Consider the following 15,047-nt stretch of genomic DNA (forward strand, 5'->3'; position numbering starts at 1 on the left):
TGAACCAAATGCAAGGTTTTGACAAAACCAAAGTGTCCAGCAAGTTTATCATCATGGGAATGCTGCAAAACATCAGCCCTTAAAGTTTCAGGCACATAAAGGCGGTGTTCCACCCACGCCAGACCGTTTTCAAAGGAAACATTGTCTCTATTAGCTAGCAACCAAGTGTCAGATTTCAGTGCCTGGAGAAAGTCCTTCTGTAACTGACAAGGAACTTGCACTTTCCGCTTCCCAGACTGGGTTGGGGTGGGGTTGCCTGTGCACGGGTCTGGCTCTGAGTGACAGCAACCAAGCCCAGTTGTGGTTCAGTGAGAACAGTCCCAACCACATCTGCCACCTGGTCAAGGTCCTGAGGTAAACGTGACAAAGCATCGGCCAGAAAATTTTTCTTTCCCGGGATAAATTTTAACTGGAAGTTAAAGCGACTGAAAAGCTGAGCCCAGCGAATTTGTTTAGGACTGACACGCCGGGGGGTGCGGAGGGCTTGCAAATTCCTGTGATCGGTCCAAACCTCGAAAGGGCATTTAGCGCTTTCAAGGAGGTGACGCCAGGTTTCCAAAGTGGCTTTTACAACAAATGCCTCCTTTTCCCAAATGTGCCAACGGCGTTTGGTTTCAGAAAATTTCCTGGACAGATAAGCGCAGTGTTTTAGTGATGTTCAGAATCCCTCTGTAACAAAATAGCCCTAACTGAGGAGTCAGAAGCATCAACTTGGACCACAAAGGGGCGTTCAGGATCAGGGTGCTGTAGAATAGGCTCAGCAGTGAAAAGGGTTTTCAACTTTTCAAATGCTGCCTGGCATTCAGGCGTCCAATTCAGCACAGCCCCAGGGTGTTTTACTTTGCGTGTCTCCCCCAAGCCCTTGGTATGGAGTAAATCAGTGAGGGGCAAGGCAATCTCAGCGAACCCCTGGATAAACTGGCGATGATAATTACTGAATCCGAGGAAACTTTGCAATTGCCTCCGGGTGCGGGGACGTTCCCAACTTAAAATTGCCTGAATTTTTGCAGGGTCCATCTCAATACCCTTGTCAGACACCCGATAGCCCAGATAGTCAAGTTGGGTTTTGTGAAATTCACATTTGGAAAGCTTGGCATAGAGTTTGGCATCTCTAAGTTTGCGTAACACCTGTTTGAGGAGGCGTTCGTGTTCCTCCTCGGTTTCAGTGTAAATGAGAACATCATCTAAGTAAACCAGGACCCCTTTAAGCAAATGATCATGTAAAACTTCATTAATCAACTGCATGAAGACTCCGGGTGCCCCTGCTAACCCAAAAGGGAGGACTTTGTACTGAAACGATCCTAGTGGGCAATTAAAAGCAGTTTTCCACTCATCCCCAGCTCTTATGTGAATGTGGAAATAGGTTCATGAAGATCGAGCTTGGAGAAAACCTTGCCCTTTGACAAATGAGCTAACATGCCCTTCATGAGCGGGAGAGGGTACTTGTTGACAATAGCGATGGAATTTAACCCTTGATAGTCCATACAGAGTCGAAGTGTGCCATCTTTCTTTTCCCGGAATAACACGGGGGCCCCAACTGGGGAAGTAGCAGGTTCAATAAATCCCCTTGACAGATTTGTCAATGAAGTCCCGTAATGCCTCAAGCTCCTTCTGAGTCATCGGATAAATTTTCGGCTTGGGCAATTGAGCGTTGGGGACCAACTCTATTGCAGTTTTCTGGTGGGGGCATAGCTGATCTGTTTCCATCTCCCCAAATACATCTGCAAAGTCTTGTTATTGATCAGGCAAGCCTTCTAAATGTGGCAAGTTAGGGCGCGGCATGGCAATCGCTGCCCTTCCAACCCCCGCACGTGCAACTCTCTCTGCTGTAGGAGCTTGGTAAAAACCATCTTTAAAAGTCACAGTTCTGTGCTCCCAGTTTATATATGGGCTTCGATAGGTCAACCAGGGGATCCCCAGGATTACCAAGGGATTGCCAACAGGTGCTACAATGAATTTCAAAGTCTCATGGTGGCTGCCCATTTGCATTGCAACAGTTCCAGTGAAATGGGTTGCCGCCCCCCCCCCCCCCGCCGTTGAACCATCCAACTGTGTGAAGATCAAAGGCTGCTGGAGGGGGAAGCTAAGGCAGGTCCAAAGCAGCAACCAGATCAGGGTGAATTAAACACCTGGAACACCCAGAGTCAACTAAAGCCCGTACCTCTGTAGTTTTTGTGCGGGAACCCAATTTCACTTTTACTGTTAAAGTGGGACAGTCAGCACTCAACATCTTCATGCCCATCCTCCTCCACCTGCCTGCAGGCACTCTTCATGGCAGGTGGCTGGCGTTTCCTGCTGGCTCCTTAGAGTCGTCTTCAGCCTCTCCCGAGAAGTAGATTACTTCCTCAGCGTCAGCTGTCCCCTTGGCTGCTGTCATCTGCTGCAACGGGGGGGGGGCGATTTGGCTGGCGGCTTCCTCGCTCGATCTCCAGCTTTGGCTTTTGGGCAATCAGCTGCTCGGTGGCCCTCCTTTCCGCATCGGAGACACTGACCCCTTGCTTAGCGCCGATCTCTCTCCTCATCCCAAGCTCTATAGCTTGGCCGGGCAGCAGTCATAGCACTTCGGGGTCCCCTCATGGTAGCGGGTGGTTTTTTCAGATTTTCTAGTTTGCATGAAGGTATGCTGAGCATGCTCAGCCTTGCCTGCCAGACAGATCCAGTCGTACAATGACTCTGGGTCGTCTCTACAGAACGCCCACTGTAGGACGTCCCGGTTGAGTCCCTCTTTAAACCGTTCTATTAGGGTTGACTGAGACCAGTCAGGGATTTTCCCAGCTAGAGCCTTAAACTCTAGGGCGTAATCAGCTACGGACATTTGGCCCTGGGTAAGATCCTTCAGCGCCTTCTTAGCTCTTGCCTTGGCCAGAGGATCCTCAAAATGCAGCTTTAACGCCCACATGAAATCATCGAAATAATCAAGTGCAGGGGAGTCAGCCTCACTTAACTGAACATACCAGTCAGCCGCTCGACCCTTCAACTTGGTAGCAATGGCAGTTATTTTAGCCTCTTTGGAAGGGAAGTATGCTCCAAACTGCCTCATACAGCTTTTAGCATTAGTTAAAAAGAAAGATAACTTTGTTGGATCCCCATCAAACTTGACAGAAAAGTCTCTCACCCCCACTCCGGTTGGAGTGGAATCGGCAGCCACTTGAGTGGTTGGGCCCCAGGTTACAGCAGCTTTCCCTCTTCGGGGTGGGGACACTGGTGATCGAGCCCTGCGGGGTGGAGATTCATCCTGGAGCCGTCTCCGGCCCCGCTCCTCTGGCGGTCCGGATGGGAGGATGGGGGATGGTTGTGGGAAGCTGGGATCTCCTCCGTGCCTCCCCTGCCCCTCCAGTGACAGAGACAGGTTTCTTAGCATGTACTCTATCGATTCTATTTTGGCCTCCATCACTCTTAGTCTTTCAGGGGTTTGAGAGACCTCCCTCCCCCGCGTGTTCGGCTTTCTGTTGACACCGTAGTAGATTCTTTGTCTGGGGTTAGTGGGAACTGATACTTCCAGGATGCCCCTGACGTCCCTGGCTGGGGTTCCCCTACTTCATCCCAGGTGATCAACTCTGCGAGCAATTCGCTGGGGGCCGGTTGCTCTGGCTCTTCCCCATCGTTAGATTCCTCCACCTCGGAATTGGAACTCGATCCATCCCGGGAGTCTGAAGGTTCTGGGGTGAGGTTCAGTTCTCCACTCTTGACCGTCGACTCGGGCATCAAGCTAGCCGTCTCCTCAAGTCCCCCGGTTGTGAGCTTGGACTCAACCATCGTTAACTATTTTCCCTCGCAAGAAACTGATCTTGGTAGGAGCTAACAGTACAACTTTGGGGATTCTCAGTTTTCTGTAATGGTTGCCTATTCTAAAACACTGTCAGACTCATGAACAGGAATTCAAAGATATCTGATTTATTAAAGAATAGTATGCAGGATCACAGACAAAGCTGAGAATGATGAAAGCGCGCCAAATTCAAACTAAAAACCCTTGGTGCAAATGAAATCCCTCCCCCCGTAGAATCTTCTCAAGTTCACAGTCCCAGGTGCTCCTAACGGTTTCTGATGGTCTGCGGGAAAAGGCCTTGAACAGATAACATAACCCAAACCCATTCCATTGTAACGAATTCAGATACAGAGCTTGGTACAAGGTTTCACAGCAGCTCCCTCCCAAACAGAAACGCACGTCAGCACCATGGCATGTGAAGCGTTACGATGTATAAACTACATTGAAACAGTGAACATGACAAGTTTTAAATACTGTAGTTATGTTAATAGCTGTGTAAAGGGAAGGAAAGGGAGGTTTGAAGAGTTGCATCCTGTAGGAAAGAGTAACACTTCTTTCTCCAGTAGTATCCTACTGCAAATGCCCCCTCCTCAATTGAGTAATTTTTGCTAAAAGCCGACTTGCTGCATCAGGCACAAAACACCTGCTGTATCTGCTTTAAAGCAGTGTTAAAAAATAGAAATTAGCTTTGATTTCACAAGGGAAAGCAATAAATACTGACTATCTAGCAACTCAGTAACTGTTGAAAGTTTACGGATTTGACATGGATAGATTAGTTGCTTTAATGCGGACAAGAAAGAAATCATACATATGGTATACATCAGCCTACTTTCCCCTGACTCTGAAAGTAACACACACTTGCTCCATATTTCCGTAATAGTTCTTTCTGGCCTGAACACTTAAGTTCCAGCATCGCCAAATTCAGTTAGCAATTAGCAAGCAGTTACAAATAAGCAGTACCACCTTTAAGAAATAATCCCAATCTGTTTTAGGAAATATTTTCCTTTGGCTGTTTGCAAAGCAGTAAAATGCTTCTTATACATGGAAAAAAAATCCAGATAGGATGTATATATTTAGTTATGTAAAAGAATGCTGATTGTAGACATTTTCTTTTTTGTAAAATCTGCTTCATACCACTGATTTACATTTACCGTGATAGCTTGTGTACTACCTGTATACACAGTTCATACTCTTCTGCTCTTAGTTTTGTAGTTGATGTAAATATTATCGTAGTTTATATATTTGGAATAACCAGACCCAGATAAATGATTTTTATTAAAGCAAAATTGGTGAAAAAGAAGGCATTTTCTAGAAGTTGTAATCCTCTAGTAATCAATCAAGGGCATATTTAATTTGAGTGAGAAGTGTTTTTTAAAATGACCCATCACAAAGAACCTTTTTACTGCTAGATGTTTGGGAAGAAGGCATGACTTTACCCCATTGGCATCCATTCTTCCTATAGTTCCATAGTAAAAAATTAATTACACCAGATGGCTACCAATTGGGCTGAATCTCCCATTAAACCCTACTTTGTCCATCTCTTTTACTAGGGACCCGTCCCTTCAATTTGGCTCTTGGAAGAATTAAACGTTGTTCTGAATCTTCTTGCCTGAAGTTACAAATATAGAGCTTGTATTTATTTATATTAATAAGTTATTATTCTTGATTACAACCTGAAATATAAAAGGCAACTTTGTAGCTGTGTAATTCTACACATAAGGAAATTTTACCCAAGAATTTCACTTAGAACAATATCATTAAATTCCCTTATATAAAAAATAAGGTTATTGGGAAAATGGAAAAACAGGAAAAACATGGGAAGGCAACAATCGCATACATAATTCTAAATCAATGAAGTTAGTAGTTAGATTTTGTTTGAGTTTCAGGTTTCAGAACATGAACAGTCTTTCATTTCAGAGAGGATGATTTGAGTAACTTTTTGCGGAGTAACTTTTATAGCTGGTGATGCTTGCAGTTGAGAATTCTAGACTAATGAATAAGTATAGATAGCCTGCTGTTGTTTCCTCCAAATACATCTGGAAGAATTCTTATTAATTGTTCACAACTGAATGCCAAAAAGAACCTGGATGCTGAACAAGGGAGTAATTTTTTTCTGACGGTTAATAAAATGTACAGATGTGGCCAAAAGTATTAGTACCCCTCCATTTTTTGCCAAAGAATCCCAGTTTGCTGTGAAATAAGTAGAAACCAACACAAGTAAATGGCATCCACCATGCTTTATTCCATGGCCCAGAGAGCAGAGTTTTCAGTTTTCAGAATATATATGTTGGCATTATCACATAATATATTTGAGATCAGAAATATCAGAACGGTTTCTTGCACCCTGCTTGTTTATCTCAAGTCTGTTCAAATCTACTACATGATTGTTAGAAACTTCAATTTTAGTTATAAATAGTCTGAATTACCTTTTCAGGAATTTGGCTTGTAGGAGAAAAATAAATCTTTACTAGAAGTCTTAAAACCATAGCTACTCTTAGACAAAATTATTCTTAGCAATATTCACAACACAAAACTTCTTTAAAATGGACATTTAAAAGATGAAAACGAGTATTTTAATTATTTCTCTTCACAATGCAACAAAAGATACAAGTCTAAAATTGACATTACTGAAAAGCAACAGCTGCGCAGCCATATTAACTAGATATGGAAGCTATAGCTTTAATTATAGTAATTTAGAGATGGAAGCAATTTTGCAAGTATTGGTTCAACTAACAACAGGAATAATTATGTCCTTGAAAATAGATAAGAACAAGCAAGCCCTTGGTATAAGACTGCTTCCATATTCAGTAGCAGTGTTAAAAGTTATTTGTTGTAAAACAGATGAAATTTGTTAATGTTCCCCTGGTATATATGTGCTATTGTCTGTAACATTGTCTCAAACAAAATTGTGTCAAATCTATCTGATTAATCTCTTTTCCACACTGTTAGATGAGGTATAAGATTACCAGGAAAATAATGAAAACCTGGATTCTATGATACTATGGAATTCACTGCCAAGGGAAGTCTTACCAAAGCACGCCTGCTAAATTTAGGAAAATATTCCAGGCCATTATTGTTTTTTCAGGCTTTCACAAAGTCTGCAGTTCTGCAGTTCTGCTGAATTTGGACTATGTTTGATCAAAGTCCTCTTATTTAAAGTATTGTACAATTATTATTTGACTTGTGTACACTACTGTGAACTCAGCAAATAAACTGTGACAAGGTAACACCATCAGATAACCCCTGCTAGATCAGTCTACAGTCTGTTTTCAAGAGCTAGATACTTTCAGCAATGCCACAAGGAGGACATGAAAGAATTACATAATCAATTGCATAATTGATATCAGAAGCACATTGCTCTAAACATGGACATTTAATTCAGTTAACATAGCTAAAAGTTGTTGATAGGAAATTCCTTCTACAAAGCTATCCCTTCCTTAAGCTAATTCAGTGGCCATAAATTTTGATGAAATCTAATGTTAAAGTTATGCATTGTCTATCTTGAAATCATGCCGAGTTCTAATACTGAGTTAGAGGAGAATTCCTTGCTATGAACAGTTTAATTAGCGTTGTGTATGCATTCTGGCTCCCAGTACCATTGTGACTTGTGTAGTCCTTTGTGTTGGATCAGGTACTTTCTCAAAAATAGTACAATAGGGATAATGAAATCTCATAAGATAACGCAGTGAGGTCTAGGTTGCACAAGTATGCTAGATATTATGAGATGTTTTGTTTTTGTAAATTTACAAAATTGTAAATTTAAACTCAGACTAAGAACAAAAATTCATTTCGTTACTATGTCAAAAAGAAGCACAATGCATCCCCTTTACCCACTGAGATCTGATTGTGTTTATACTTGGGGTGTATGTCTGTCTCATCCTGATATAGTAACAGGATTCTCTGATACGGATTGATTACTAGAGATAGAAAGAAAACTGCGAGTCCTTCTTTCTCTTTTGGAAGAAATTGGTTCATTTGCAGCCAGTTAATATGTATTGTTAAAAATGAATTATACATGTGAAATTTTGTATCTTGAATTGCGAGTTCAGAGTTAGACATAAATCAGGTGCTGCTGATCAGGTGTTTTTTGTGTCATTAGCAGTTAGTTGTGTTAGCAGTAGGTGTGGGTTCAGACTTGTTAAAGCCTTTTTTGGGATTTAGACAGATAATTTTCTAATACTAAATTTTGTTTTGAATAGCTTTTTAAAATCAATAGTGGTCAAGTCACAACTAGTCCTCTGTGAAGTGATTATATTCTAAATATAGGTAGTCCTCATTTTGCAACCACAGTTGGAATTGGCAGCTCTGTCATTAAGTGAAGCAGTCACTGAGTTGGAAATCATGTGACTGTGACTGTGCTTTCCTTTTCACTACTCCCCCCTCTTTTGGAATGCTAGCCCTGGGATGCTGGCCCTGGGATAGCTGGCTCACAACTGCTGCCTGTAACTGACAAGACTAATCAGTTTCACTTCTTTGCTTTTGTTTGCCTCCTAATGATTTTACTTGGCTTCCCTTTTTCTCCACTCCCCCACCCTTTTTTCTCCCCCCACCACGCCTTGCAGAGCAGAGAGATTGCTTAAACAAGTGAGGGGGGAAAAGGTGGGGGGGGAGCAATCTCTGAAGGCAGTCTCTCCTGTTCCTGACCTGTTTGTTTTCTCCCCCCCTTGCAGAGCAGCGAGATTGGAGAGGAAGGGATTACAAGAGACTAAAGAGGCACACAATGGGGAATACACTGGCTGTTTGCATAGTGCACTCAGGGCTGCTGGCGCCACTGCATTCCTTTCAGTGTGTATTCCCCATTGTCAGGTCAGGCATAGGGCAACACATACTCTAATGGTGATCACATGACTGAGAGACACTGTGAAGATCATAAATGTGGCATTGGTTATAAAGTTATTTTTTCAGCACTGTCATAATTTCAGTCGCTGAATGAGGCAGTTGGTAAGCAAGGTCTACATGTACTGAAAAAGTTAAGTGATTGAAAAGTTTAAAAGGATTTGGTAAAGTAGCAGTGCAAATTTGCTGTCCCAAGGTTGCATGCAATGCTGCCGTTCCTTTTAATGCAGACCTTATTAAATGCAAATAAATACCCAATAACTTCGTGAACTTAAAAATCATTCTGCAGGTAGAAGTATTTTCCATCATATTATGTTTGGGAATGTAGGTGGGTGAGTGGCTTTGAGGCTTAGCACGAGTGTTATGCGCAGACAGAATTAACACCAGATGAACAATCAAATAACACAATACACCTTAATCAAGGAATATTAACTCAGTCAATCAACCAAGCAGCAAACAATAGCCCAAACAAAGAACTCCCAAGGAGAGAACAATACCCCCCCCCCAACACAAGCAGGGCAAGTCACTGTATATAAACTGAGAGCAAGGCCCTCTCCCTCTTCGCACTGAAGATGTTGCCTAGTCTGGCAGAAACGTCTGCAAGAAAACAACAAGGCTCAGGGAGCACCAAGGACTCCTCAAACAGAATTATTATTATTATTATTATTATTATTATTATTATTATTATTATTATTATTATTATTATCCAGCCAAACTCCCAACAACTCTGGGTGGTTTACAAGTAAAAGGTAAAAAAACAGTAGAACAGTACAATAGTGAACAAGAACAAAAGAGTAAAAGATGGCAAAAACTGCGCAGCAACAAAAGCAGACCCTTGAGGTTGGTTAATGTATGATAAACAGTATCTTTTGTAGGCTTTTCTCATTTTCTCTCAATTTAATGAAGATGTATTGAAACAAAGAGGTATCCAGTTGTCTATTCTAATTTAAAAGTGGTTGATTGGTTTGGAAAGTTTTGCATTAATATTTATGTGGTTTTGTGATTATTTATGACAAAAAGTCTTATGTAGTAATATGCACAGTCATTACATTATAGTACTATTCAACTATTACTACAATCTGTAATTAAACAGAGCATTAAGAGATTTAGAAAGTCATATTAAAGTAATGTCCATTTTGCCAGACTAAAACTGTACAACACTGTTCACTCAACTTAGTATATGAGTTTTGGGAATCCTAAATCAATACAACCAATGCTATGGATGCATTTGTCTTTTGCTTAAAGATTTGTGTTTTTATTTCAGCTGTCGAACCAGTAATAGAAAAAGCTTGATTGTAACCTCTAGCACATCTCCAACTCTTCCACGGCCACATTCTCCACTTCATGGACATGCAGGTAATAGAAAATAAGTATTTGGTATATATTTATTTACAAATAATTTAATTTAATTTAATTTATTAAATGTATACGCTGGCCCAACTCTCTGGGATTAATTTAAATCAATATGGATGAGCAAGGTTTCTTTGTTGCCTATAGATTGGACATCATTCAATTAATTGTCAATTTGGGAGGCAGAAATTTTTAACTTTGCAAAATGTTAAAAAATAAAGGTTGAAGACTTTTTACCTGATAATCACATTTCTTTTTTGTCACCTTCTGTTCTATATAGAAAGGTCTTAACACTCCATATTTGCTTATACGGTTCACCGTTACTTCTCTGTAAAACATATTATGCCTAAAAGATCTATTATTATTATTGTTGTTGTTATTTTACTCCTATGGAAACACATCCTGAAGCATTTTCAAAACTATACAGTAAAAAAAAAACATTAAAAGCAATCATAAAAATCTTAGGCTGTAAAAAAGAGGAGGAAAGGAAAACAACCAGAAACAAAAACTGTTAACTCACTATTCATACAGAAAAGGTCTGGGTGTATTCAGCAGGTGCTCCAAAATGTAACAGTAGGCAGGTCAGGATCTTCTTGAAACTGAGAACAAGTCTGCCATGAGTAATAACAAGGTGGCCTTCTGTGGTCTCAACAAATGCAATAGGACCTCCCTCACTGAATTCTGTTATTATAATTGTGGAATATTTTCCATGTCATAAACTATATCCTTCTTCATAATCCTATATCTTTTTGTATTTTAATGTATTTTGCACACACAGGCTACTTTTGTACTGCTTTCCCTTCTAAAACTGCTATTTTATTACAAATAAACATAAACATAAATTTATTCCACAGGTTTTTTTCCCCCTGAAAAATTGCTATCTGGTAATAAAATAACAAAGGGATTTTGCATTTACTGGAAATTTTAATGGATCTAGTCAAGAGAACCTGGAGTTCAGGAGAAATAGTGCTGCCTGTAGTTTTGTCCAATCTGGAACTTGATGTACAAGGTTTCAGTGTTGATAAGTTTTTATGCTGGGGTCAGATGGCACCAACAAACACATTGCCACTTTTTCATCAGAATATTCTATGTACAAATCAAGTGTAGATTTTCCAGTATACTTAATAATATGGGGAGCATCCCTAGATGCAGAAGTGTCCCCACTGCCGAATTGGTCCAGAAGCACTGTGTCAGCTCAAGAGATTAAATGCATATCCCTACAGACTAGTTATGTATATAAGGGTATTCTTGTCATCACTGTCTGAAAACAGCTCTCTTCTATCTGAAAACTTGGATCAAATTCAGATTTACATACGACTTATAGCTGAAACAGATCAGAAAGTACAGTGTTTATATTCAATGGAAAACAATATTTTGCTGAGAAACACTCATATGTGTGAGGGAAGGAGGAAGACCATAATCCCTTTCTGCTAAACATTTATCGTAGCATCAAACTAGCATCCTGAGTGTGTATCAGTACACTTTGCATAAAACTGTATAAACTGCTTGAGATAAAACTGGCTTTCAATTGCTCTTGTGACATACTGGCAAAATGTGTTGCATGTGACATGAATATGATTTAAATTGGTAACTGAGTCTACACTTCATCTTCCTAAAATATATTACGTGAAAGCCTCAGTTGATGAAAGTCATGATGGATAATAGAGATCAAGATTTGTGACAACTGTGGCATATGGGGGATTGCAGCTTGGAATGTAAGAGAAACAAATGATAAGGAGCATGAATAAATCAATGAGGGAGGGAGGGAGGAAGGTGTGCCTATAAGAGAACCTGGAAGGATGTAAGAGATCTGAATGAAAGTGATCTAATTTTGTGGAGTAGGGTTGAGGATGCAGGGAAGTAAAATGCAGGGCTAAAACATATGTCAGGAAATATTAAATAGTGGTATGTAAGTAGGAATCCATATAGTCAGGCTTCATATGAGGGCATAGCATCTCAGCTGCCCAGACACTTGAAATGTATTCAGTGATTGGCTCAGCTTGGCTGAAGAATCTCAAAATTGACAGAACTAGGTTGGAACCTTTATCACAGAAAAGAATGAACCTTATGTTGTTTATTCGTTCAGTTACTTCCAACTCTTCGTGACTTCATGGACCAGCCCACGCCAGAGCTTTCTGTTGGTCATCAACACCCCCAGCTCCCCCAGGGACGAGTCCGTCACCTCTAGAATATCATCTATCCATCTTGCCCTTGGTTGGCCCCTCTTCCTTTTGCCTTCCACTCTCCCTAGCATCAGCATCTTCTCCAGGGTGTCCTGACTTCTCATTCTGTGGCCAAAGTATTTCAGTTTTGCCTTGAATATCATTCCCTCAAGTGAGCAGTCTGGCTTTATTTCCTGGAGGATGGACTGGTTTGATCTTCTTGCAGTCCAAGGCACTCTCAGAATTTTCCTCCAACACAGTTCCAAAGCATCTATCTTCCTTCTCTCAGCCTTCCTTATGGTCCAGCTCTTGCAGCCATATGTTACTACTGGGAATACCATTGCTTTAACTATGTGGACCTTTGTTGTCAGTGTGATGTCTCTGCTCTTAACTATTTTATTGAGATTTGTCTTTGCTCTTTTCCCAAGGATTAAACGTCTTCTGATTTCCTGACTGCAGTCAGCATCCGCAGTAATTTTTGCACCTAGAAATACAAAGTCTTTCACTGCCTCTATGTTTTCTCCCTCTATTTGCCAGTTATCAGTCAAGCTGGTTGCCATAATCATGGTTTTTTTGAGGTTTAGCTGCAAGCCAGCTTTTGCACTTTCTTCTTTCACCTTCATCATAAGGCTCCTCAGTTCCTCTTCGCTTTCAGCCATCAAAGTGGTATCATCTGCATATCTGAAATTGTTGTTTCTTCCAGAGATTTTAACTCCAGCCTTGGATTCCTCAAGCCCAGCTTGTCGCATGATGTGTTCTGCATACAAGTTGAATAGGTAGGGTGAGAGTATACAGCCCTGCCGTACTCCTTTCCCAATCTTAAACCAGTCCGTTGTTCCATGGTCTGTTCTTACTGTTGCTACTTGGTTGTTATACAGATTCTTCAGGAGGCAGACAAGATGACTTGGTATCCCCATACCACTAAGAACTTGCCACAATTTGTTATGGTCCACACAGTCAAAGGCTTTAGAATAGTCAATAAAACAGAAATAGATGTTTTTCTGAAACTCCCTGGCTTTTTCCATTATCCAGCGGATATTGGCAATTTGGTCTCTAGTTCCTCTGCCTTTTCTAAACCCAGCTTGTACATCTGGCAATTCTCGCTCCATGAATTGCTGAAGTCTACCTTGCGGGATCTTGAGCATTACCATACTGGCATGTGAAATGAGTGCCACTGTTCGATAGTTTGAACATTCTTTAGTGTTTCCCTTTTTTGGTATGGGGATATAAGTTGATTTTTTCCAATCTGATGGCCATTCTTGTGTTTTCCAAATTTGCTGGCATATAGCATGCATTACCTTGACAGCATCATCTTGCAAGATTTTGAACTGTTCAGCTGGGATGCCATCGTCTCCTGCTGCCTTGTTATTAGCAGTGCTTCTTAAGGCCCATTCAACCTCACTCTTCAGGATGTCTGGCTCTAGCTCACCGACCACACCATCAAAGCTATCCCTGATATTGTTATCCTTCCTATACAGGTCTTCCGTATATTCTTGCCACCTTTTCTTGATCTCTTCTTCTTCTGTTAGGTCCTTGCCATCTTTGTTTTTGATCATACCCATTTTGGCCTGGAATTCACCTCCGATGTTTCTAATTCTCTGGAAGAGGTCTCTTGTCCTTCCTATTCTATTGTCTTCTTCCACTTCCACGCATTGCTTGTTTAAAAATAATTCCTTATCTCTTCTGACTAACCTCTGGAATTTTGCATTTAATTGGGCATATCTCCCCCTATCACTGTTGCCTTTTGCTTTCCTTCTTTCTTGGGCTACTTCTAGTGTCTCAGCAGACAGCCATTTTGCCTTCTTGGTTTTCTCTTTCTTTGGGATGTATTTTGTTGCTGCCTCCTGAACAATGTTGCGAACTTCTGTCCATAGTTCTTCCGGGACCCTATCTACTAAGTCTAGTCCCTTAAATCTATTCTTCACCTCCACTGCATATTCCTTAGGAGTATTAGTGAGCTCATATCTAGCTGATCTGTGGGTCTTCCCTAATCTCTTTAGTCTGATCCTAAATTGTGCAATAAGAAGTTCGTGATCGGAACTACAGTCAGCTCCAGGTCTTGTTTTTACTGACTGTATAGATGTCCGCCACCTTTGGCTGCAAAAGATGTAGTCAATCTGATTTTGGTGTTGTCCATCTGGTGAAGTCCATGTATAAAGCTGTCTCTTAAGTTGTTGGAAGAGTGAGTTGTCTTGGCAAAATTCTATCAGCCTATGTCCTGCTTTGTTTTGTTCTCCCAGGCCATGCTTACCTGTAATTCCAGGTGTCATTTGATTGCCCACCTTAGCATTCCAGTCTCCTGTGATGAAAATAAGATCTCTTTTAGGCGTGTTGTCCAGTAGGTGCTGCAGATCCTCATAGAACTGCTCTACTTCAGCTTCTCCAGCATCTGTGTTTGGGGTGTATGTTTGGATCACTGTGATGTTAGATGGCTTGCCCTGAATTCGAATTGAGATCATTCTATCGTTTTTTGGATTGTATCCGAGCACTGCTTTAGCCATTTTATTATTAATTATGAAGGCTACTCCATTTCTTCTGTGGTCCTCTTGTCCACAGTAGTAGATTTGGTGGTCATTTGATGTGAAGTGGCCCATTCCAGTCCATTTCAGTTCACTGACGCCCAAAATGTCTATCTTTAATCTTGACATCTCCCCAATAACCACATCCAATTTGCCCTGGCTCATAGATCTTACATTCCAGGTTCCAATGGTGTGTTGATCCTTAGAACATCAGATTCGCCGTTCACCACCAGCACCGTCAGCCGCTAGCCATCCTTTCGGCTTTGAGCTAGCTGCGTCATCATGTTTGGGGCTAGTTGAAGTCATCCTGTGTTCCTCTCCAGTAGCATTTTGACCATCTTCCGACCTGGGAGTCTCATCTTCTGATGGTATACCGACATATCTCTGGTTGTACTGATCCATTTAATTTTCATG

The 15,047-nt window shown here is 41.1% G+C and overlaps 1 protein-coding gene across 7 annotated transcripts in view; it reads left to right on the forward strand.

Annotated features, from left to right (window-relative positions):
- The window catches only part of MAST2 (microtubule associated serine/threonine kinase 2), a 161,569-nt gene that overhangs the window by 83,602 nt on the left and 62,920 nt on the right, over positions 1-15,047 (forward strand). For all 7 annotated transcript variants that reach the window (XM_063297860.1, XM_063297862.1, XM_063297861.1 and 4 more), the window contains one exon: positions 9,867-9,958. In XM_063297860.1, the coding sequence (XP_063153930.1) occupies positions 9,867-9,958 (92 nt within the window). The remainder of the gene's footprint in view (positions 1-9,866; positions 9,959-15,047) is intronic.

Source organism: Candoia aspera, chromosome 3, assembly GCF_035149785.1.
Source record: "Candoia aspera isolate rCanAsp1 chromosome 3, rCanAsp1.hap2, whole genome shotgun sequence".
Taxonomy (NCBI): domain Eukaryota; kingdom Metazoa; phylum Chordata; class Lepidosauria; order Squamata; family Boidae; genus Candoia; species Candoia aspera.